Source organism: Grammomys surdaster, unplaced genomic scaffold (assembly GCF_004785775.1).
Source record: "Grammomys surdaster isolate TR1022 unplaced genomic scaffold, NIH_TR_1.0 382, whole genome shotgun sequence".
In the NCBI taxonomy this organism is placed as follows: domain Eukaryota; kingdom Metazoa; phylum Chordata; class Mammalia; order Rodentia; family Muridae; genus Grammomys; species Grammomys surdaster.
The window spans coordinates 439,102-464,683 of record NW_021604801.1 but is presented as its reverse complement, the minus strand read 5'-3'; the positions used below and the strand labels follow the sequence as shown (position 1 = coordinate 464,683).

The following is a 25,582-nucleotide window of genomic DNA, read 5'->3' as shown; positions in this document are numbered from 1 at the left end:
TGAGCCACACATACAGAGACAGATGGGGGCACGAGGGTGTGTGTGGCTGGTGCGTGAGCCACACATACAGAGATGTACCTGAAAGTGCTGCTCCATCACTTGGATTTTTCCCTGGTCCGGGCACTTTTTCAGAGCCCGGTCTGCATAATGGAACAGGATCTCTACCATCTGTAAGGAAAGTGGCTTTGTGTCAGATTCAAAGAGTATGGCTACATTTGTTCACTATTTAACATGAACAGTTAATCATACTCCATTGTACTAGAATCCCAGCTGGGATTTCAGTGGCTTTATTTCCCAATGCTCCCAGATGAAGGGCTAGTGTTAATTTGCTAATCTTTCCTTAGAAATGTCTATAATGGTCCAGACACTGCTCCTATATTGTTCTGGAAATGAGAACCCGGAAGAAAGTGCCCCAGCAATTCTTCCCTACACAAGATGGACATGTCACTGTGAACCTGGGTCCCCGTGTAACCCTTCTCCTCAGTGCTCTCGACTGTTTTGTTGCTTTCCTACTTTCACGGGTGAGGCAATGGTGAGACTACATGGCACTGCAGACTGTATCTGGGAACTACAGCCTGACCCACTTCTCATCCCCAAAGATAGCTGCAAATATTAAAAGCAAAACTGCACTGTACCACTGCAGCCAGCATTGAGACGCTTACCCGATCTGCAACAACAGCCTTCCTCTTGCTGACATCTCCTGATAGCCCTTCAGAGAAACAAAGTCCAACATGAAACAAAGTTAGCGCTCAGCTCCAAAGGGAAAACTGGCTCTGGTCTCCCTCCATGCCCCACATTAACACCACGTACAATTACAACAAGCCTCAATATCAGAGTGCTGGTAACGGGAGTGTCTCACACCCAGAGACTAACAGCTCATCAGTGTGCTTCCCGCTCCTTCTCAACATGGATCCCCCTTATGAAAAGGCTCTTCACAGCAACACTTCCAATTCCACGATGTGGCTTGTCACTTACCCACGACTGCTTTTGCCTTTCCTTCATGAAAAGACCACGCAAGGGCCAAAGCTTCCGTGAGGCAGTCCTGTTTCAGGAGATGGTCCATCCTCTACAGTGAGTAAGAAGACACAACAGACCCATCTATCTGACTAACTACCAATCAGAATTCCAATTCTACCATCACAGAATTGCTACTTGGAAATGTACAGTATTTCAACAGTATTGTGCAACATTTCAGTGCAGAACTTTGACAAAGGAAAGCACTTCCTAAATCACTGGGCGCTGTGGTGTTCATTGGCTTGTATGGTAGATGACAGGAGAGCCTACACTTAAAAGGGGAACAACAGGATTACCACAGGAGAAAAGGCTGGTGCTAGCACAGTAGCTATCTGCCCCTTCTTAATAGCAAGCTCCAAGCTCCCTAGGGACAGCAATACAACAGCTCAATGCAATTTCTAAGATTCCCTTGTAACTTCTGGGGCAATACGACAAAATTCTGGTCAATGCATGGAAGTGTTGTCTGGTATTTCTAAATGTATAATTATCTTTAAAAGTTGGGGCTGCTCTTAATTTTATTGTTCCTCCTTCACAGAGCCTAGACATAGCTCTTCTGAGTTATAAAGAGAGCTTGAGACTAGAATTTAAACACAAGGATGGTGAAATGGGGTAGGTAGCATTTTCAAGCCATGAGCTCTCACACAAGCTGCAGACTGTCTGTCTTTGATTATCTCAAATGGGAGTGAGCTCTTGATGAGGCCACTGTTATCTTGGATAGACTCAAACTCAATTCTTTTTTTTTTTACACTAATTTGTTTTAATAACTTAAAATGACAGATTATCACTTATAAATGGGGCATTACTATACCAAACAGCTGCCCCTTCCAAATGTCTGCTTCATGCCACACTCTGACAGCAGAACAGTCACAGTGGTGCCAAGCCCACTTCTGATATAATCAGTTTTAGCAAATCAAGTGCCTAACAGCTAAAATGGCTTTTATGTAGTCTTCTGAGATTAAGATCTGCAAAGCACCTGACGCCGCTGCCACTTCGGTTCCCACTCAACGGTCCCCATCCGCTCACTCACCTCCCTCCAGCTCCGCAGCATCATCACGTACACAGACTAGAGAACAGGAGGAAATGAAGATAACCGTTAGTTAGCAGATTCCTTAGGAGGCCCAGCTGCTCCAGCCGCACGTCTCAGTTCCGATCCCTAGCAAACACACTGCACATCTCAGATGGACACATCCTGGAGCTTACTAAAGAATCCTCAAGTACCCTCGCTGAAGAGTAAAGAAACACACACTCAGAGGACACAGTCCAGGCTCACCTGCACCAACGTGGCAATAATGAAGAAAATTGTCCATTTTATGTTGAAAAATAAATTGTTCTAATGGCAATCATTCTAAGCCAAATACCTGAATGCACTTTAATATACCTTAAGCTGATCTAATCTAAACATCATTTTAATTCTCTAACAAGTATGCATAATTTGGTCCTTCCTGGGTGTACTGTCTATTATCAATTGCCAGCATGTGAGATGGGCCTCTGGGCATGTCTGCAGGAGGATCTTGATGACATTCACTGAAGTGGGAAGGCCCATCTAATGGTGCTTGGGATCGTAAACTATATAAATGAGAAAAGGACCAGGAGTGTGCATTCATTCTCTCTCTTATCTGATTGTGAACAGTTGCTTCAAGCTCCAGCTGCCCTGACCTCTCTGCCATGATGTGTACCACGAACTGAGCTAAAATAAACCTTTTCTTTCTTAAGTTGCTTTTGCCAGGGCATTTATCACAGTAACAGGAAATGAACCTAGATATCATCTTCAAATTTGCTGAGGATACTGGTCTTAAGCATCCTCATGCCCTGTGGGACTGCGTAAGGGTATCCTGGGTCATGGTTGAGCAGGTGCCTAGAACCCCAAGACTCTGCAGACTCTGCTGCGTGGAATTCTGCGCGAGAACCGGCAGGAGTTCGGTCCCCCCCATCATCCAGGATCCTGAAAAGCAGTCACATCTCCATAGAGTCACATAGGCCAGGCTATAGGCCTCAGGCCCTAGGGATTTACATACTAATGAAGGCCAGAGGGCAGGGCAAATTAAACATGCCTCCCCCAGATCCTCCCCCAATCTTCCCCCTTTCTCCCTCCCTATATAACTTGGGACTGCCCTGAGTTTTTGGGGGGTACGCCTAGATCCATCTATTATCCGCCATGACAATAAACCTTTTTGGAACCAAGGACTTCCTCGTGTTACTGGGGCCTGTCGCCGCCAAGGCCTCCAGGCCGCTAGAACCATAGGACTTCTTCCTTAATGTGGGACCCGCCACGGCAGCGGAAGCCCCTCCAGGGCTTGTGCCGCTGTGGCGGCCTTTTTAAATTTTCCCCACAATGCCCCACACAAATGATAACTGAAGAAGGTGATGGATACTTCATTAGCTTATGATAATCACTTTGCAATGTATATGCTGATCAAAGCATAACATAAAAATTCTAATTGAAAAAACCTAGATACTTTGTTATTAAAGCAAATGTTAAGAAAGACTATAAATGTATATCCCTGAATCAAGAAAAACGTCTCTTATTAGCTCCTGAACCTAAGAAAAATTAGATCTTGCCGGGCGGTGGTGGCGCATGCCTTTAATCCCAGCACTTGGGAGGCAGAGGCAGGCGGATTTCTGAGTTCGAGGCCAGCCTGGTCTGCAGAGTGAGTTCCAGGACAGCCAGGGCTACACAGAGAAACCTTGTCTTGAAAAAAAAAACAAAGAAAAATTAGATCCTAAGAGAAAAAGAAAAGGCTAAATAACAGAATCCTTGGCTATATGACTATTATAAGATTTGGGCCAACGCTGATCAGAATCTGCAAAAGCACTGTTCTTTGTGAGCATCTACCTTCCTCAGCTATCCTGATGACACTCACAGTGGAGTGAAAAGACCTTACCTTTGTTCCCAGGTAGAAGATCTGTCCTCCATAGCTACTGATGGATTGATAGCAAGCCTTCTCTCCAACCAAAGCCTATAAAATAAACAAACATGCTAAAGTTACGCAGGCTAGAAGTTTCATTAAGAATGTCAACTGCAGGGACTGTGAGAGGCTCAGGCACAAGCCTGATGACCGGATTCCAGGTCCAGTACTGTGAAGGGGTGAAGAAGAGAACTGACCTCTACCTATACACACTGTTGCACACACACAAATAATAAACCAAGTTCTACAAGAATGCTGAATGTAGATACACTTCAAGTCAATATAGTTTTAACCTATAAGCAAGTAAGAAAAAATCTGTTGCTTGACTGCCAATGGAAGGGACTGAAAAGACAAAGTTCAAAAAGTCATTCCCCACTTCTATAAAGAGCTTTTTACGTTCTCAGAATAATGTGGAAAAGGAAGGAAATATGCTAACTTGCAATTCTCACTGCAGACCACTGCAACCTGCTGCTTGCTGAGTGACAGGCAGTACTACTTTTGGCAGAAAATGAAGATGGTTGAAACGATACTGCCAAGTTCTTTGCAATGACCAACAAAACACAAGAAGAAAAGGGAAAGTAACGCAGAATAGTAGACTGTCAGTGCCAGGCGTGACTTCCTGCTTATTGAGTGCGTCTTACATCAAACTGGACAGCTCTTGGTTACCACCCTCTATGAGTGCCACTATTACACTTTTGGGGATATGTTGTCGTGCTGGTCACTGTTATGGTTCATAGATGTCATAGCTGGGGAAGGCTATGGAATGCTTTCCCCTGTTTTGATAGGACCTCCTGGTACTACGGAAGGTAGTCCTCATGGAGAACTAGGGGCTCCGTCTTCCAGAATGGACAGCCGACTTCTGATCCACCTACTGCTTTCTTGAAATGGAGACAGTTTCTAGCTCCTTTAACACAGATCTCACGATATATGATATACAGCTGTGTCCCCAGGAAGCAGCAGGGAGCTGATGCCATTGCATATGGCCGCACAGTATCACCTGATAGGAAATGCCAATCAGGAGGATCTCCTAAGGCTCACAGACCCCAAAACTGCTGCAGAAGAAGCCACAATGTTTTTTGGCCAGTTTTTACCTGGCAATCTTTATTACTGGCTTGCTCCAAGTGGACCATGTGGCAGCACATTGTTCTGCACATCCTCATGCTGGCACCCCAGGTTTCTCCAGGAAATCTCATTCTCTATCAAATTCATTCACCCTTCATTCTACAATCTCTAAACAGCCATCAATCTCTTCTAGCAGCTCTGTCCTCTCAAGCACAGCAGTAGTCACTACTAGCTATGTGATTTTCATTGTTTAAACTATCTTCCTTGTCTTCATTTAACTTTATGAACACTTGGATTGTATTTATGCTAATGTATACACAATAGAGACTTGTACATTCATGTTTGTTGTCAAATACTGACAGTTGTCAGAAGATAGAGCCAGCCTCAGTATCCTTCAACAGGTGAATGGGTAAAGAAAATGTGGTCCATACACAGGAAATTTTATGCAGCCATAAAGGAAGATGTAATCACAGCACTTGCAGAAAAATGGGTCCAAATGGAAATCATCAAGTTAAGTCAGAAAAATCAGACTCAGAAGGACCAGAGTTACAGTTTCTCTCATATGCAGAACCTAAATTTAATCATGTGTGTGTATAATTGTGTGTGTGTGTGTGTGTGTATATGTGTATGTATTTATGTGTGCTCCTAAGTCAGAAAACTAGAAAGGGGATTATGTGAGGATAGGAAGAGATCCTAGGGAGGTAGAAGATAAAGGACCCCGTGTAACATGAACTCTGAAGGTAACGTGCCCGAGAGAGGGAGAGGGACAGACATGAGGAATGAAAGAGAAGTATAGCAACATCTATGTGTGAAACCATGATGAAACCATCATTGTTATGCTAACTTTAAAAAAATAATATAAAACAAAAGGGGGAACTGTTATACCCTTGTCTGCTACTCAAACCTGATTAAGGTCTGGCCTGGTTTTGACTGATTTTTTCCCCCTTTCCAAACTGTACTTTTCTCCCTCTTTGAATATCAAGTGATTTCTATTCAAACACAAACTTTGAGTTTAACTTCGGTGGTGCTTAGAAATTTCCATGTTGATATTCTTGTGTCTTGCTCTGCTTCTGGTCTCTTGCTTGCTTATATAACAAGCAATTCTAGAGATTGGGCCCAGGCCTCAGAGGTGCTGGGTAAGCATTGAGCCCCCAAGCTGTACCTCCATCACCAGTCTGATTCCTTCTCATCCTGATTTTATTAAGATTGTATTTACCAGCATAGCACGTTCTGTTTCAAACTCCACTACTGAGGTGCAATGCTGGTCTCTGGCCAGTGCCTGGGGACTCATGAAACTGGTCACTCTAGATGTCTCAATAAGCAGAAGGTATGCTCTGGGGAGCACTGGACATAATTCCCTTTAAGTCTTTCCACTGGCTCCTCCCCTGTCCTGGGGCAGTGTCCTTACACCTGTGAGCAGCTATCAACAGAAGACTTTCCCAGCCCCATCCACAAACATGCACCACCCTTCCTTTCCTAGTCCCTCAGTCTGTTCCTCAGTGAACGAGTCCACCAGGTTTAACTGTGTTCCTGTTCCCTATGCCACAAGCCAGAAAACCAGAGGACTGGAGACAAAAACTGAACAAGCTCCTATCACTTGTTCCCTGCTTGGTGTAGGATTTGTCATCCATCGTTACTGATGTCCAGGGTCTTAAGAACTGTTGGTTTTGTTCCTAACTATTATTACTTGTGGTGGTTTTTTTTTTTTTGGGGTTTTGGTTTGCTGTTGTTTAGTATTTTAAGCAGGAAAGTAAACATAATTCCCTATTCTCTGTCTTGGCTAAAAGTGCAAGTTTAAAGTGTAATAGTAGTCTTTGTAAGACTCCTTTACTTCATCTGTGTGTGAGAATGCTTTGCCTGCATCTATGAATGTGCATCGTGTGTATGTCTGTTGCCCAAGGCATCCAGAAGAGCACCGGATCCTCTACAAGTAGAATTATGTGTGTTTGTGAGTCACTCTGTGGGTGCTGGGACTCAAACCCAAGTCTGCTACCAGAGCAGCCAGTGCTCTTAGTCACTGAGCCATCTCTCCAGCCCCTAAAGCTACCTCACCCCAGGAAATGCCTGCGTCTGAGACACTGGCTGCTATTACCTTGACTGCATGACCATCTCTTACTGTTTTTACATTGTGTGGCTAAGCAGCCTTCACGTATATTTCACACTCTGAAGTTATAAACAGGGGAAAGACTGAAGCAAAATCTACAGACTGTGTTGTTGACACCCACTAAATATGATTGTTACTACTGTTTTTTAGAAGAAGTCTCCGAGATATCCCACAGCAGTCCACTGTCCTAGTTAAAGATGAATGGCTTAGGAAACAGGCGATCAGGAACTCACAGTGCTAAGCTACACCCTACTTACATAAATTGCTCAAACCATTACCGTAGCTGCCTGCTCACAGTAACATTAACACCAATATAAGCCATGTCCTCATCCTCTCTGTTCCTCTCTCAGTTCCTAAAGCAGCTCTTTAAAAGACAGCCATCTCTGCCTTTTAATGCCCCAAGCTGCTGCGCCTGCTCAAGCTCCTGGTATACCCTCAAAGGCTTCCAAAGCCTTGTAGGCTACCAGTCTCCAGTTGTTTTTCCCTTAACACTACTGGGCGTATTGTCACCAGCTCAATTCCTAAAATACTTCAATTTTACAAATTCCCTCTCACAAAAATTGCTTCATTTTTCCTCTTACATATAGAAATGGAAACTTCTTTGGAGTTTTTTTTTTTTTTTCCAGATTTATTTCATGTATTATGGATCTTCTGCCTCCATGTTGTGTCTGTGCACCACATGCATGCAGTACCTGTGGTATCCAGAAGAGGGCATGGGATTCCCCCGAAACTAGAGTTACAGACCAGCTGTTAGCTCACAAATGGGTGTTGGGAATTGAACTCAGGTCCTCTGAAAGTGCTCCTAACCCCTGAGCCATCTCTCCGGCATATTCCTTATTATTAAGTAACATGAATTACTGTTTGGGATAATCCTGAATCCTTATAAACACATCAATACCCACTTCAACACACCAAGGCAGAAAAACCTTAGTAGTCTTATTTTTAAACAACATAGTGGTTAAAAGAACAACAACAAAACAAAACAAAAAGACAGAAAACAAAACAAAACAAAACAAACAAACAAACAAACAAAAACCCAAACTCCACTGTGGGGAGATCAATGCTGGTGAAGGTAGCACTCACCAGGGCCTGGCTAACGTTTCCTCCCGTGGCCAGTGACTTGAAGTGGCTGCTGTTGTAGACCAGCTGGACTTCTGAGATCTCCATTGTCTCCAGTTCCTCCTGCGTCTGCCGATCAATCACATGCAGCTTCTCCACGCTGTCTAAAAGCACAACCGTGCGTGAGTTTATCCACTGCAATTCAAGCACATAACAGAGTGAAAGTCAGGGCCAGTCCAGACCTTCCATGACAAAAGTGGGCTTGGCCATCCCACATGAGACACCAAGGACCTTATGCTTCCAATAACTTAAACATCAACAGAGGCACAGTAAAAGCAGCTCTGAGATGGTGACAGAAAACAGTACTAAGTGTCACCATGTCAGATGATACTCTGCTCCAATAAGGGAGGGCTGACTAAGAACTCTAATATATTGCAGAATGTTGCATTTTTTGCAAGATTTTTTTTTAAGGACTTATTGGCACAAATGACTTTAGTCCAATAACGAACTTTTCAACCTTTTATATTAGTAAAGCAAAACAGTAAGTTAGACCTCATAAACCCAGATGGCACTCTTGGCACTGAAATAATATATATTTTAAAAGAAGACCAGTTGAAACATCCAGCCTCATAAACTGAACAACTACTGGATTATTGGGTTCTCTGTTGGTAAATAGCCATTGTTGGACTAGCTGCACTATGTCCTGTAAGCCACTCTAACAAATACCCTTTAAACAAACAAACAGACAAACAAATTCTATCAGTTTCTCTAGAAAACTCTGACTAATTCACACAGCATTTCTGTGCACCTGCATTTTAATTACAATTCATTACACAATGTCAAGTGTGGAATTTTCTAATTGTGCTCCCATGTTGGTCCTCACAAAGTTTTAAACTCTGGAGCACTTGCACTTTTGTAATTTTGGATTACAGATGTGTAGTAGTTTGAATGAGAATGGCTCCCATATGCTTATATATTTGAATGCTTGGCCAATTGGTGGGAAGGATTAGGAGGTATGACCTTGTTAGAGGAGTTGTGTCACTGGGGGTGGGCTTTGAGGTTTTAAAATCCCACAGTATTACCAAGTAGCTATCTCTCTGCCTCCAACTTGTGGATTAAGTGTGAGCTCTCAGCTAATGCTCCAGCACCAAGCCTGCCTCCCTGCTGCCATGCTTCCCACCAGGACAGTAAAGACCCACTCTCTGAAACTGTAAGTCCTCACTAAATGCTTCTTTCGCTAAATGCCAGCATCACCTACTCCCAAAGGCTTTCTACAGTCCAAAGTATTGGTCATAATGCTTTATTATAGCAATAGAAAGGTAACTATGACATGCTGTCCAACCTATATTTCTAAGTCAATACAGTGTGACTGAGTTTAAAAGAGCAGTGTGGGCCAGGCATGGTGGTACACTCTTATGAGAAGTTGAAGCAGGAGAAATATTTGAGGCCAGAAGTTCTGGGCCAACGGAAGTAACTTAGGAAGACACTGAAAAATGAGTCATACAACTAAGTTTTTGCATCATATATTACTTCTTAAAATCTGACTATAACAACTACATTTATCCTAAAATATTATGTTATAAAAGGAAAAATTTTTCAGACTTTTTACTGGATAAAATGAATCACTACTGAAGAAGAAAACATAAAGTCTGAATCAGAAGAAGTCTCATTTTAAACCAAGACACCTGAGGACTAAGAGATAAGGTAGAGAAAAAACTTAGCAATGTCTTTTGTCACAAGAAAAGAACAGTAACACACTAAACCCTTTAGGAGAAACTAAAAAAGCACACACATGTCCACATACAACACAGTGTAACCACTGAAGAGACCTGGGCTCTGAACCCCAGCTCCCCCTTGGGGTATTCAGGAAAACTCTACCCTTCCCTGCCAGTGCTCAGCAGGACTTTGTCAACTGGGCAAAAGGCAGTAAAGTAAGTAAGGACCTGGCACCAAAGCCAAGTCAGACTTCACACTTCAGCCCAGCACTTCATTCTGGGTGTACGCACTGACATGTGCCCTGAATGAAATTAACAGGGATATGGTTTAAGTGATACTCACTGTGAAGTTGATCAGATCGTAGTACAGGTGAAGGTGCTTTTGTTTGGTGACGTGTATTGCGCCCGACTCATCTCTCTTAACCTGATGATGAAAATGAAGACAGCCCAGATATCAAATATTATTTGAAAGAATTTTTTTCAAATATTTGTACTCCACCTACAATATGATTCTCATTTAGTATAGATAAGCTGAAAATATTGTTAGAGAAATTATTATGTAAGTGAAAAAAACATCAACCGCCACATGATCTCCAGTTGAGAAGGTAGCAGCAATAGGTTCACCTGGCACCTGAGGTGCTAACATTCACTTCAGTTTATATTTTCGTGTTCTTACTACAGCAGATTTTTTTCTTCTAAGACTCAGTTCCTTTCCACCCCTCTAGTCCCATCTCTTGGCGTGCTGACCCCCTTCACTGTCACGTGCCTGTGAGCATGTGAGCTCTGGCCACAGGTTCAGCTGCACAGCTGTAGCCATGCGGAGGGTGTCACTTCCTTTTCGGCTTCCCATCTGTGGCACCAAGCTGTGCTTTATGTGCCGCAGGTATAAAGGGCCTCATTAACTGGAAGATGGATGCCAGCACCACCTACTCCCAGAGGTTTTCTACAGTCCTCCTCCAAGAAACTCTATCCTGACCCTGTCCCCAACATATTTAATGTCTTTTCTCCCTTTCTAGCATATTCAATGCTCCTTTAAAAGATCTACTTCCTTCATTTGCTCTCAAACATATTTCTGACTTCGAAAACAAAAACATTCCTAAACAGACGTCCCTGAGTTTGCTTCTCACAGACATTAATTAGCCACACCCTTCTCCTCACAGCCGAGCACCATGGCTGCACAACTTTGCTCTTCTAGAAACCCAGTTCTTTATGAAGAACTGCTAATTCCCATTCCACTGCCAATCAGACAACTGACAAGGACCTGGCAAACCACTCCGTGTCCAGTGTTTGACTCCCCAGCCTGCCTTCCGTGATCGTCTTCTAACTCTGTACTGCCCCAGAACTGACACTGTCGCAAAGGCTCCTCCGAGGGACACCCTTCTGCCCTTCTCCTCCCTTCTACTGCCTTTACAAGAACCACCGTCCCATTTGCCTTTTTTCCTCTGGCTTTCATGAGTGCCCAGAAAAACCAGTGCTTTGGTTTAGTTGTCTTCACTAAAGCCTCATGTGTTAAAGACTTAGTTACTGGCCTGTGACATTACTTAGGGCTGGAGGGGGCATCGGGGAGGAAGTGGGTGGGGGGGAGTAGGTAGCATCTTCAAGACATAGTGGTTCCTGGACGGAAGTCGTCACTATAGGTGTGTTCATATTCATTCATTCATATTCATTCATTCCCTCTCTCCCTCCCCCCCCCTCTCTCTCTCTGTCCTGTCCCCATAGTTGCCATGAGGTGGCACCCACTATGATGCAGTACCAGTACCTTCCCACCCACAAGGCAAAGGCCACAGGCCAACTGACCCAAGGACCACAACACCTGAGATGTGAACCCAGATGATCTGTCTCTACACATCGAGGGCCACAGCGACTGCGCTGGCTAACAGTTAACACGTGATGCTCTTCAGGTCTGCAGTCCTTTTACCTTCTCTGTCCTGAAATGTGCATCTGCTCTTCACCCCGCTGTCTGCTTGCTGGCACCCTCATGAAACACTTGAGAGTCCCACTTTCATTTCTAACTCAGCATGCTGGGATCTGAATCATTTTCTACACTAGAGGTTTTTCTGAATGTTTTCCTGACTCTACCATGTAGTGGCCTCTGCTTGGTATCTTCTGTTCCTAGGCCCTGGGTGATGAGAGGCTTGCCTTTCTTTTCAAATGTACTTGCTTAAGGACATCACACAGGCTTCAGTACAAGGGCACAACTCCCTTCCTTCTGTAATCTATTATTTGTGCCACTTCCAGACTGAAATGACATGGAATTACATCTTTACTGCTTTATTTACCTAGGAACCTATAACATCTGCCCATTGCCAACCCAAGCACTCATACGTAGATTAGGGAGGCCGCGTCAAGGACTGGCAGACCTGTCTGTAATACTTCAGCCCTTGCAGGCTGCACAGGCTATCAGGCCTACTTAACTCCACCACTGCAGTGAAAAAGCAGCCACACATAACATGTAAGCTGAGCATGGTGCTGCATGCCTACAGTCCTCACACCTGAGAAGGAAAGGCAGGAGAATCAGGAGTCAAAGGCCAGCCTTGACTACAGCATGAATTTGAGAACAGCCTGGGTTATACATGAGAGTTTGTCTCAAAAAAAAAAAAAAATTAAAATATAAATGAATGAGCATGACTATATTTGACTAAAAATTTACTCACCAAAATGCATATGTGGACCATGGGTCCTAAGTTTCCCTGACTCTAATCTAAATCCACCCACAGATTCAATTCCACACTCTCCCTAAGAACGGCTACAGACCACCCTTTATATATAGGTGCTGCCCCCATGCTAGTGAAACAGGAGGTCAGCCTCTAGGCTCAGTTCTCTCAGCTTAGTGAGGAAGAGAGGGTTAGGCGATTGTTTATGTGAGCTCGCTATCATGACAGGTCCAAAGAGTGCAGAGCCAGTTCAGGAGGCAGAGAAGGCAGCACTGACTACGAGCAGGATAAGTGGGAAGCACAGAGCTTTGCTGACCCGTGTCTGTGTGTGACGAGACTAGCTGTGAAACCATGCGCAATCTAGGGCAAACGCATGTGTGGTTTATCCTGGGGAGGCGATCAGCCATGAAGGGGTCAAAAAGATGGGTGTGAAGACAATACGGGAGAGCACACCAGCCCGTGACAGAGTGCATGGGGTGGGGGTGGGGCACCATGATAGAGCGGTCTGAAGGGGAAAAGGACCTGGAAGGTTTCTGCCTGGAGAAGAGATATGCACGGTGGTGTACTGGCCTCACTGAGTAAGACATCCAGTGTGTTACAGACACATGCTTCCGCTGTAACTGAAGTTCACTGCCTTCCCCTTTGAGCTTGAAAATCTTACAAACCTCTCTGAACACTGTGATTCTACGAGCTCTCATTAACAACGTTAGTTCTCACCAGTTCAGCACTTGACCCATTCTCTGCGGCAGTAACTCGCTGGTTTTGCCCTTCAAACAGCACATAAGCTGTGTAAAAGAATGTGTTCTACTTCCTTCATTGGCTTCCTGTGTAAATGGTACTTGCTCTCTAACAAATAAATACACAGACATATACAGACTACATTACTACAGGCATGTTCTCAAACATACATGCACACTTCACACAAACAGACAAACCAAGGAATGAACCCTGAGGACTAAGGAGCCAAGAGAGGTCAAGCTTTTGCATTTTTTAACATTAAAGCCTTAAATACAAGTAAACAGGCCCCAGTCTCTCTCTCCAAAGACAAGTGACAGTCTTTGGAGTCGGGGTTTGTTTGGTTGGTTGGTTGGTTGGTTTTGTTTTGACACAACATTAAATTACCAGCGACTCTAGGGGAAAATATTTTTATGAAGCTTTACTTCACCCCACCACCCCACTGCGGCTTACCAGGAGAAAGTGAACCATATCGCCTCTGCAGAAGGCAAGCATGGGATTCACACAGTTATTCACTGCCACGAAGTGCCAGGCCAGCAACGGAACACTAGAAGGATCCATCTGATAAAAGAAAAGATGGGGAAGCATTCACTGCAGTTGACAAGCAGGACAAAGTAAAAACTCTGTTTAAAAATATCATCTAACTCTATCTCTCTGTAAAACTTCCCCGATTCCCCACAAGATTTCCAATGAGCAGGGACTGGGGGGACAGTTACAGGGAAGGGTCTGGGTTGAGGGTCATGATTTTTATCTTGGCTGAAGTTTGGTTATAAAAGTACATGCATCTCTTCAACTTCAACAAATATACACTCAAGATTTGTATATTATATATAAATTTATACCAACAAAACCTAAACAAATAAGAAACTCTAGATAATTATATACATGCTAGTGTCCGAGGCAGAGATGCTAGTTTCTGCATTTTACTCTGAAATCTATCAAAAAACTAAAATATCTTACTGAGTAGAAAGATGGGTAGATACACAGATATGCAATAAAGAGAATGCAGTAAAATGATAGTTGTACAAGTCAGATGGCAGGAATACTAGGATTTCATTAAAGTTCTTTCAACATCTGTTTGGAAATGTCCATGAATGAAAACATCAATAAAACATACAAAAAGATGCAAACATTATGATAAAAACCTCAAGGAGTCAATGAGGCTGACCTAAGAAGTATGATAATCTCTATCAGTCTGCCATCTGGAAAGACAGACCTGCCTCTTGTGCTGAAATACAACAGCACCACAACAAGGAAACAAGAGCTACTTCCCTCAGTATCTTGGCTGCTGCTACCTAGCCACAGCTCTGTGTCTTCATTCTTCATGGCTGTTTCAGAACGAGAATTGCACCCTCATTCCAGGTTCTTATATCTGACTGCCTGGTCTTCACTTAGTGAAAAGGATTGGGAAGGATTAGTAGGTGTGGCCTTGTTGGAAGAGGTGTGTCACTGGAGGAGGAATTAGAGGTTTTGAAAGCTCATGCTGATCCAGTCTCTCTCCTCTGTCTCTGTCTCTCTCTGCCTCCAACTTATGATGAGACATAAAAACCTCACCTATTGCTTCTGCACTATGCCTGCCTGTCTTCAGCCATACATCCCACATGATGGTCATGAACTACTTTCTGAAACTGTAAGCAAGGCCACAATTAAATGCTTTCTAAGTTACCTTGGTCATGGTGTCTCTTCACAGTAATACAAAAGCAACTAAAACAATAGGCTTTATCTCCTTCCAAAGAAGATGCCAACTCTCCTACAAACAGTATCAAGAATGAAAGAAAAGGGAAGCTGGGATATCCATAGGGATTTACTCCAGGCTTACTCCTTATATTTAGTCGCAAATATCTGCATATAACCTATGAACATTTTACCATGTACTTTAAATTGTCTCTTGAACAGTTAACAATTCAATGTAAGTATTATGCAAACACGTGCTATGCTGCCTCATTTAGAAAGTAATGACAAGGAAACATGTCTGTGCATGTTCAGTATAAAAGGAAACTTTTCTGACTATGATGTGTGGCCGCTCATATCCACAGAAGCAAAAATCCTTAGAACCATCTGTATTCCCTGAATAACATCTTCTAAAGTGACAGATGTCAGAGTCAGAAACCATAGGAAGCATTCGTAGTATCAATCCATGGTGACTTTACAGTGGGGTGTGCCCATTCAGGGTGCCAGCAGCACACAGTGGGCATAACCCTGCCTCAGCACAGCTGACTCAGTGTTCTAAGACACTGCATTGCATACACCAGTCTGCCCATCAGAGTTACATCCCAGGAGGATGGCTCACTGACCTCAAACAGTAAATGAAACTAAGCAGTAAATGAAACTAAGAAAATGCATGAGAGAAAGCAGGTGTAACTGCAAATCAGCAGGACAGCAATACAGAGACCACAGAATCAAAGTTAAACACAGAAGCTGAATATGCCGCTCATGAGAGAAAAGCTTCAAACATTAAAGACTCCAGGTACATCCTAGCACGACTCCTAAATGCCACTTTATCCTGCTCAGTTTTCGCAGCCACTGCCTTTGGGAGTTCGCTGCCACTCCATAGCTAGATCTTTAGACAAATGCAGAGAATTCTCCCTGCAGATCACTCCCTCCATCCTCCTGACTTGCTCCTTTCTTTAGCCAACAAAACAGAGTGGTGCTTACCCGTCCATAGGGGAAAGTCATCCACACTTTCAGGGATGGTTTCAACCCAATGACCAATATCTAGAGGAGAAAGCACATATCATCCTCATCATTCTCATTTATTCAAAGTCTCTGGAGCTCAGAGCTGTCTTCTAAGCACGCGTACCTTTGTTAAAGAGGCCATGGCCAGCAGTGAGAACTGTGTGATGGGATGGTCTTTCAACTCGGGCTTGGAGTGCAGGGGCTCAATGCAGCAGACCTCGCCCTTGGAGCCGCTGAACAAGCACCTAGACTCACACGTTCTCACGCCCATAACTCTCCTGAAAACATAAGACATTCACAATCGATTCAGAGACAATGCAGCCTCTGTCAGCTCCATGATCCACAGGACGGCAGCATCTTTTCACTACATGGGATGGATCTGCCACTCTCCTAGTAAGGACATTGCACAGACCAGCCTCTGTATGAAAATATAACCCAACTCTTGAGCCATGTGTCTTCAGTCCTCTCTGACCGCTGTCATCCTGGCAGTCACACGCCAGCCACACTGGCTTCTTCACATGCCTGCTTGTGCCCGCTCCCTGGCCTCGTGTGGATAAGTCTGCCTGGAGTTCTTCCAGTGGAGTCTTCACTTGCTGACTCTGATCTCGCAGCTGGTTCCTCTCAGGTATTACTTTCTACAGAAGCCTTCCTGAGGTACACACAAGTACTTGCCTGCACAATGGTCTGTCTCCTCACGCATGTTCATCTACTGAGGTTATGCCATTTATTTTTCCGTTTGTTCCTGTCTCCCTATAATCATCTCAACTATTCTGTTAAGAGTCAGGACCTTCCTGGTTCCTAACTCTAGCTCTGGTATCTAGAAACAGGAGATGCTGAGCAGATTAGTCAGGTAAATGAGCTATATTGTCTCAGCAATTACTTTGTGCCTCGTATTTAAGAAGCTATGAAAAGCCAGGCAGTGGTGGCGCACACCTTTAATAATCCCAGCACTTGGGAGGCAGAGGCAGGCGGATTTCTGAGTTTGAGGCCAGCCTGGTCTACAGAGTGAGTTCCAGGACAGCCAGGGCTACACAGAGAAACCTTGTCTTGAAAAACTAAAAAAAAAAAGAAGAAGAAGAAGCTATGAAAAAAAAAACATAAGCAAATATAGACATTAACCTTGAGAACTTATGGAAACAAAATACACATTATATATTATATTCTACACTTTTTAAACCTCAGCTTCACAAATATTCTTCCAAGTAGATAGGACAATTTTTGCTCCTATTTAACAACTAAGACAGGACAATTCTAAGACAAGAAAACCCTTTTTGTACCTAGCCATTACGGTTATCACCAAGTGGGCTTGGAGCCTAAACTTAAATTAGTGACTATCCAGAATAGATTCTAACTTGACAGCACAGAAGAGTCCCCAGGGGAGTCAGAGTCTAGAATCCCAGTTTGGGCCTGAGATAAAATCAGGGAGAGCAGGTCTAGACTCCCACATGCTTTACCACCCCCCAGATGACTGTAACAGAGCCAGAACCTATCTGCAAACACCTGGGCTTTCCAGACTGCTCCATGCTCAATTTCAAACCATTAAACAGCTAATCTTTCCATTTTTCAACAAAGGTCCATTCGTCTCTTACTTAAACGTTAGTTCAAAAACAGATCCTCCGCTGTCGTTGCAAATCGCAAGAGTTGGATCATCTGTGAACTAAACAGAGAAGGACTTTAGTTTCTTAAAGCAACCAGACAAGCGTAGATCATGAGGGGAAAAATTACAAATTTTGAAAAAAAAAAATACACACTCAGTACCTAAAATAACCAAGATTTGGTTCATCACTCTAAGTGTACAAATTGTCCTTACTTCCATTAATATTAACTCAGTATCTTTAAATAATTGAGCCTTTCTAAAAGCAAAACAGGGGGTGAGATGGCCCAGAGGGCACAGGTACCCAACCAGGCCTGGTGACAGGAGTTCTACCTATCTCTGAGGCTCCCACGGTAGAAGCAGAGAATGGTCTCCCACAAGTTGTCCCAAAGTCCACAGGCATAGCATAGCACATGTCCCTCCCTGCAATACACACACAATAAATATATCTATCTTAAAAAGTAAAATAATCTTTCATCAGGATAAAAGGAAAAAAACCCTATCTTCGGTTGATAAAAACCCTGGTGTTCCTGCCTTGGTCCCTACATTAAGGTTACAATTGCTGTAAGTGGGCAGGAACAGGCAGATACACTGCCATTGATTACTTTAATAAAGACAGACACAAGTAAGATTCTTGGTGTCTTTGGGAAATAAACTTGTTTGAGTAAGTGCTCTGAGCAGCCAAGGAGTACAGCCACTTTATCTACAATAAATTCTTCCTAAATGGGTATCTGCCTGACTATGTTTAAGAATCTATCTGAATGATTGTAACCTAACTTGCAAAGCTCAGATGAATGGCTTCCACAGTGAGAGAGTTCTAAGGGAGGTGCATTATGGTAAGTGCTACTGGATGCTTAAAGGAAATGATGGAGTTTGTATCATTTACAGGGAACCGGAGACTTTCACTCAGAGATAGCTGAGATACAGGAGGCGGCTGTTGAGCACTGCCTGGGTCCCACACACCAGCATGACAAATAAGTGCCCATCCTTGCTCCCAAAGCCTAGATGAGCAGCTAGCTGCCAGAGCGAGCAGCACATGTCTGTCGAGGTATGTGAGATGTCTGTTCCAGTACAGGAAAGGCACATTTGTAGAATTATATGTGTCATTATACTAACACACAGGATCCAAGCCTGGGCTGTCCATAATATCAGACTGTCTGGAGAAGGCTGAGTTAGTTACTTAAAGGCAGGTAGATGTTAGTCCTTGACTCCAGTTACACTAAAGCATGTGCATCTCTCTCTGCAGTGTCTGCAAAGCCTACTTTGAAACCATTCCCAAACACGCTCCTGGAACTGCACTTTAATCTCAGCTGTGTCCCTCTCTTTTTTTATACACCTATAATTCTTTTGTTTCTTATTGTATTACCCAATAATCTCTTTTTTTCCCCCTACAAAAAGACTGGTTATTACTTCAAGCAAACATTTATTGAACAGTGACTATAGACAAAACACAAAAGTAAGTGACAAACAGATTCTGATTTCAAAGATCTTAATCTATTAAGAGACATAAAACATACACAGACAAACAATGCCATTAGAAGTTGGCACATGCTATAGAAGAAGAGATGGAGATAAACTGCTTCATGCACCGAGAGAGGAGTCTCTGACTCATCTTGGCTGTTTCCATCATTACTAAACGCTTCAACGCTGTTCTGTCAGAAGACTTTTGTAACTAACCTAGATGCAGATCTATAAACTCCAGATGCTACAGGCTTTAAAAAGCATGTGTGTGGATAAGAGAACTGCATAGCTAAGCAACCAAGTATGCACATGATTAAATCTAGAAAGCTGGTTTTAGAATCCCCTTGATATAGTCCTTTACCTTTTATGCTTCTGAACATGGGCTGCCAGCATGAGAAGGCAGGCTTCATGTGAACTATAAATGAGGCCTGTTACCTAAGTCAGCTTTATGCTTTTCAGGCCTGAGAGTAAAAAAGAAAAAGACAATTCTCCTGCCCTACTGCTTTCCCTTTAGAGGCCTGGAAAAAAATAAAGCAAGTGATTCACTTCTAAATACACTCTAAGCCTTGGCTCTTCATCAGCGGGTGCCTCAAGCCTCGGGCACCGCCCAACAACGGGCAGCCGTACACCCCTCAGCAATAAAATCTTGGCCAATTGAACAAGTTAAAGAGACCATTTAAAATCTCCATTTGAGTTTTTAGCAATGTATTGCTTCTCTGTTGCCAAACTCCTACTATGAGATCAAATTGAGTTGGCCTTTTTACTCTTTACTGCTAGACTTCAGTTAAACCTGAAGCTGTATATGTTCATACTAGCCCTTCTCTGGTTTTTAACTTGAGAGAATATCTCATTGGGTTCATCAAATAATATTCAACTTCGTGTCAAATAAATTTAGGGGTTTCTGTTATCAAAATATTCAATGTGGCTACAGAGGCTTAGCAATAAAGACAGTTAACACAAGAAGGGGAAGCTGTCACCTTGATGTGCAAGATTGCAGTCCCTGGAGGATGAGCATCTGTTATTGATCTGAGAAGTTTTCCACTGGCCAAATCCCACATGGTGATCTGTAAGACAAGCAAAGGCTTTAAAACAAATGTATTGCTTTTGGACTTACGTATCCTGCCTTTTGGCTGAAATAACCCATTCCTCATCTATAAACACTGCAGGCAGAAAGGCATCAGGTTAAACACACCCACAAACTGAGACCACATTAGAGCACTGTGTCTTTTCTCCATCCTCACTGCCGGCCTTCCGCCTTATTCCCGATAAGTCAACCTGTTGAGCATGGACTAAAAATGTACAAAAGGCATCACATCAAACCAGCTGTGGCGCAAAGATCAGGGAGAGAAACCATGACCTATCACCACAAAGAAGAAAATGCTAAAGCTATTGCCCAGGAATGTAGTAATATGAGTGTATTTAAAAGTGGCCACCAAGGGTCAGGAGGTGGCTCAGTTGGTAAAACACTTGCTTTGTAACCATGAGAGCCTGTGTTCAATCCATACAACACATAGGGAAACACCAAGTGTTGGAGCAAGACAGACAGCTCAGCAGTGAAGAGCACCATTTCTCTTACGACGGATCTGAATTCATTTCCCAGCATGCACACAGGAAGCACAGATATACTTTAAAATAAAAATATTTTAAAAAGCACAGGAAAGGGGCTAGGTGCTACGGCATGGCTTGTAATTCAAGCCCTAGGAAGTAGAGACAAGAAGATCCCTGTGGCTCACTGCTCTAGAATAACTGAGGCTAATGCTAAGGCTGTCCTTCAGACTCTACACACAAACACACTCATGGACAGACAGACAGACAGACACACACACACACACACACACACACTCATCAAAAACTAAATGAAAGCAACCACAGTTATGTAAAACTACCATCAGAGGATATATTTATAAAAGTTGTCTTCTAAGACAGACTATCAACGGATTCTAGTTCAGTCAGTAACAGTTATTTTAAAATCTACATAAGACAAAGGTCACACTAACAAGCCTCAGGTTGGCTCTAACAGGCATGGGCATTACTTCACAACACATAACCTGTATTTGCTCTTCAAAGTACTGATCTAAAAGATTCAGATTTTATTTCAACATCACCCTGAGGGTAAATGAAACTGTACATCTTACCTGTCCTTTAGCAAAGCCACAAAGAAGTCTTGAGCAGTCGTTGTTGATGCTGAGGGCAGAGATAGCTCCATACTGCCCTCCGACACTGGTGCTACCCAGGCAGAGCCGCAGTGCTTGATTCTGATCTGAAGAAGGGAAGTGAGTTAGATACTAAGATAAAACAGTACGAAAGACCTACAAGAAAACATAATTCAAAACTTGTTGATGACAAGTCAGAAATCCATAAGAGAATATACTCTCTTAAATAAACCAACCACCAGCCGGGCGGTGGTGGCGCACGCCTTTAATCCCAGCACTCGGGAGGCAGAGGCAGGCGGATTTCTGAGTTCGAGGCCAGCCTGGTCTACAGAGTGAGTTCCAGGACAGCCAGGGATACACAGAGAAACCCTGTCTCGAAAAACAAAAACAAAAAAGAAAAAAAAAAAATAAAAAAATAAACCAACCACCGCTAAGCTACCTTACCCTACAATCCTAAAGCTTTTTGCTATTTCTAAGATGTTAGGATATTGGGAAGGAGGGTGTGTGTGTGTGTGTGTGTGTGTGTGTGTGTGTGTGTCTGTGTCTCTGTATCTGTATATTTTTGCGTGTGTGTGTCTACATGTGTATGTTGTCTGTCGACATCTATGTGTGTTTGTCTGTGTCTGTGTGTATATATGTATATGTATATCTCTGTGTGTCTGTATCTGTGTACCTTTGTGTGTCTGTGTGTATATGTGTGTGTCTATATATGTCTATGTGTGTGTTGTCTGTCTACATCTGTCTATGTCTGTCTGTCTGTCTGTATCTCTGTGTGTCTCTGTGTGTCTGTGTCTGTCTACATCTGTCTATGTCTGTCTGTGTCTATGACTGAGGTGCAGATGCCTGTATATGTCTATGCAGGGGCCACAGGAGGATGTTACACAACTTTTCAGTTTCCTCTTCCCCTTGTTTTCTTAGCTGGGGCCTACCGTTGAGCCTAACATTCACTGTTCACCCAGACTGACTGTCCAGAAAGTTCCTGGCATCCACCTGTCCCCACCCCACATAAATGTTGTCAGAGGCAGGCTCAGCCATGTCAGCTACATGTTCTATATGTGTGCTAGGGACTTGAGCTAGGTTCTCTTGCTCACACAGGGAGTATTCTGACCCACTGAGCTACTCTCAGCCCCAAAAGAAACTTCCTCTGAAAAAGTCAAAATTCAAAATGTATTAGTTTAAAATTTGGTTCAGTGGTTAAGAGCACCAATTGTACTTCAGAGGACCCAGGTTCAGTTCCCAGCACCCACAAGGAGCTCTGAAAGTCCAGTCCCAGGGGATATGACACTCTCTGCTGTTCTCTACAGGTACTACATACATACTGTGCATGTGTGGGCAAGAACACCAGCATGCAGAAAATAACAGTTAAAATTATTAAAAAAGAGTTAAAAAGAAAAGAATTTATTAAAATTTACATTTATGTTATCCATATAGGAAGGGCTGACCAAGCAAATGAACTGAATAATGAAAGCAAAATTTTAGAGTAAATAGTTAAATTATCTTAGAAAAATTATTTTTAAGTTTTTTTTTTTTTAAGGAAAACATTTAACTATTTACTAAATGGTATTACCTAACAATTAAATGCAATTGCTGTACGCAGTGCTCATTTTGTACAGTGCTCAAGAATTATACCTACTTGAAAACAACAGAATAATACAATTTCATGGGGGCTGGAGGATGGCTGGGCAGTTAAGAGCACTTGATGCCCTTACAGAGGAATCAGGTTTGGGTCCCAGCACCCACAGGATGGCTCACAACTATCAACTACGCCAGTTCCAGGGATGTGATGTCCTCTTCTAGCCCCATCCAAAATTACACTACACAAATAAGTTTGTGTTCATAATAATTAATTCTGTGTCTGTAATCGCAGTCAAGGAGGCCTGAGATGATTAATGGTTGTCCTACATCTGGAACACAGAAAACACTCAACCGTTTGTAAGTAATTTTAGATTTCAAACTCCCAAGGTAAATATTCAGAAACAATAAACCCATAAATATACAAGGTCTGATATGTTTTTAAAGATCTATCTGTATTTCACATCTAGGATTATATACAGTTTTTCACACATGCATCCAAACTAACCCCCCTAATGTTCCATCTTTAATTTAACCCTAATTATTAAAACATTTTCTACAGTTTCTTGCCTCCAATTAGGACATGATTTTTTTCTTTTCTTTTTTCTTTTCTTCTTTTTCTTTTCTTTTCTTTTTCTCTCTACTGAAACTGCCTACAACTCTGACTATTCACACAACAGGAGTCACAAACTGACCATGACTGGGCAGTGGTATTCTATGCGTACTACTAATTTGCACGGGCAAGACATGGGCTAAAAGTAATCGGACATAGAACTGACAGAGAAATCCCCAAGTCTGGGCTGCCCACCTTCTAGGCACAGAGTGTCCAAACAGCACAGGCTGAGGCTCTCTGCAGCTCTGCTTTGGGATCCAAGCCCTACAGTTGTGAAGCACCAACAGATATGCTGTTGCTTTGGATTTCACAAACCTCAATTAAGTGTTCTTACATGGCAGAGAACAGGAAAACTGAGAAATCCGATCAAATAGATAATATACAACTTAAGAAAAAGGAAACTCCAAGACTGGCAATGGAAAAAAGAAGACAGGAGAGGCATATGCAGCTTGTACAGTAAAAACCTGTACATGGCCAGGTGTGATGATGCACACCTATGACCCCAGCACCCAGAAACAGAGGGAGGAAGATCAGGAACTCAAGACCATCCTTGGCTACATGACACCTGTCTAAAGAAAAGCCGTAAATACCTATGCTTCCCTACCTACTGCTCCCACATAATAAAAGCTAGCCAAGACAGCAAAGAAACTAAATCACCAACCTTGGTCACTCCTGAAACATATGCTAACTTTCTATGCTATAGTCCATGTCGATGAATAGATTCTCAATTTTTCCTTGTTTTTTTTTTTAATGTTTTAATCTTGTTTCTATAACGTTCCTGATAAGCCTGAAAAACCTGGATGTTAATTTCACCTCTACTAAAGAGTTACAGGCAGTTTCAGGATGCCTCTTCCCTTCACTTAGCCTTGCACCTCACGGCTTCATGGAGAAAACAGACCATTAAAGTCAAATAATTTACACAAACGACCAGCTCAATGCCTCCAAAATATGACTGGCTTTACAATGAAAACTAATCTAAGGTTATATTTATACACAATATTTTTAAGGTAGCAAAGATGGAGACAAGAGACCGACTACATACAAAATCCAATCTACTTTGACTCCATGAAGCTACCTTTCAATTTTTTTTTTATTTATACATTCTATTGTTAGAGTATGCTAAGCTTGCTATGTGTAACTGGTCTAACTCCAGAAGTAGGAAGAAGAGTGGGGTTCTCCAATCACAAGGGCTAAACATTCTGTACTCGAGATAAATCTGCACGGAGGTGGGGAGGGTTAGTGGGCTGAAATCACATACATCCTGGTTACAACAGTGACAGCTTGCAGTCACAGTGAAGGAATAAAAGCATGTACACAGAAGAGTGGGGGTGCACACTGCCCGGGAAAGCTAGCTCTACTCTCCGTGCACCCTGGAGCCTCCTCCTTCTCGCAGAGCACCAAGAATGCACTCAACTCATAGTACACCTACTTTAGGCAGAAGCATAAACTATGTCTGGTTAACACTGTCAACATAGTATTTTAGAACAATGTTGATGTTATCAGTAGGTGACCATCACCCCCCCCAATACACACAGACACACACTCTTTGTAGTTGGATATGAATAATCTGATAATTATCATGTGACACAAATGTAGGAATTATTACCAGAAACAATAATATAGCTCACAAATTAATTTAAGAGGACTCTAAGTCTAGAATCACAAAAAAACACACTAGCTGAGCATGGTGAGCCATGTCTATAATTCCAACACAGGAGGCCCAGGCAAAACTGCCACAAATTCATGGCCAACTTGTTCTACTCAAACCAAAGTCTGAAGTACCTGAAAATCCAATCCTTTCTGAGCATCAGACAAGACTTTCCAACACTTTCAATTCTGGAGAATTCTGAATTTTAGAGTTTTAAATTAGGGATGTTCAGCCTGTGAAGTCTACACAAATATTCCAAAATCAAGAAGATTCAAAATCTGACGCACTCCTGACACCAAGCATTTGGTTAATGCTCAAAGCACACTTTGTTTAGGGCGGATCTCATGCCAGGCTTAACTATAACATGAAAAATAGCAATGAAAAGCCACAAGCAATAGCTTAAAATCTAAAGCTGAACATACTTCAGGGATGTTTCTTTCCATATACCAAAATGAAGCCAACCCTCTGTATCTTCATCCCTAATTTTTAAATTAGTCTCATAGACAATGAGAAAAGAAACTAGTGACAAGTAATCAAATGTACTGGTGAGCAGGGAGGTAAGTCTACCCTTACTGGTGAGCAGGGAGGTAAGTTCACCCTTACTGGTGAGCAGGGA

At 42.7% G+C, this 25,582-nt stretch overlaps 1 protein-coding gene across 7 annotated transcripts in view; it reads right to left on the bottom strand.

Moving 5' to 3' along the window:
- Vps8 (VPS8 subunit of CORVET complex) overlaps positions 1 to 25,582 on the bottom strand; it is a 223,185-nt gene that overhangs the window by 162,180 nt on the left and 35,423 nt on the right. For all 7 annotated transcript variants that reach the window (XM_028781270.1, XM_028781266.1, XM_028781267.1 and 4 more), the window contains 13 exons: positions 21,116 to 21,240; positions 19,958 to 20,044; positions 17,515 to 17,582; positions 16,050 to 16,203; positions 15,905 to 15,964; positions 13,703 to 13,810; positions 10,204 to 10,284; positions 8,170 to 8,340; positions 3,897 to 3,971; positions 2,042 to 2,077; positions 976 to 1,066; positions 663 to 709; positions 79 to 168 (listed from right to left, as the gene is read on the bottom strand). In XM_028781270.1, coding sequence (XP_028637103.1) covers positions 79 to 168; positions 663 to 709; positions 976 to 1,066; positions 2,042 to 2,077; positions 3,897 to 3,971; positions 8,170 to 8,340; positions 10,204 to 10,284; positions 13,703 to 13,810; positions 15,905 to 15,964; positions 16,050 to 16,203; positions 17,515 to 17,582; positions 19,958 to 20,044; positions 21,116 to 21,240 — 1,193 coding nt within the window. The remainder of the gene's footprint in view (positions 1 to 78; positions 169 to 662; positions 710 to 975; positions 1,067 to 2,041; positions 2,078 to 3,896; positions 3,972 to 8,169; positions 8,341 to 10,203; positions 10,285 to 13,702; positions 13,811 to 15,904; positions 15,965 to 16,049; positions 16,204 to 17,514; positions 17,583 to 19,957; positions 20,045 to 21,115; positions 21,241 to 25,582) is intronic.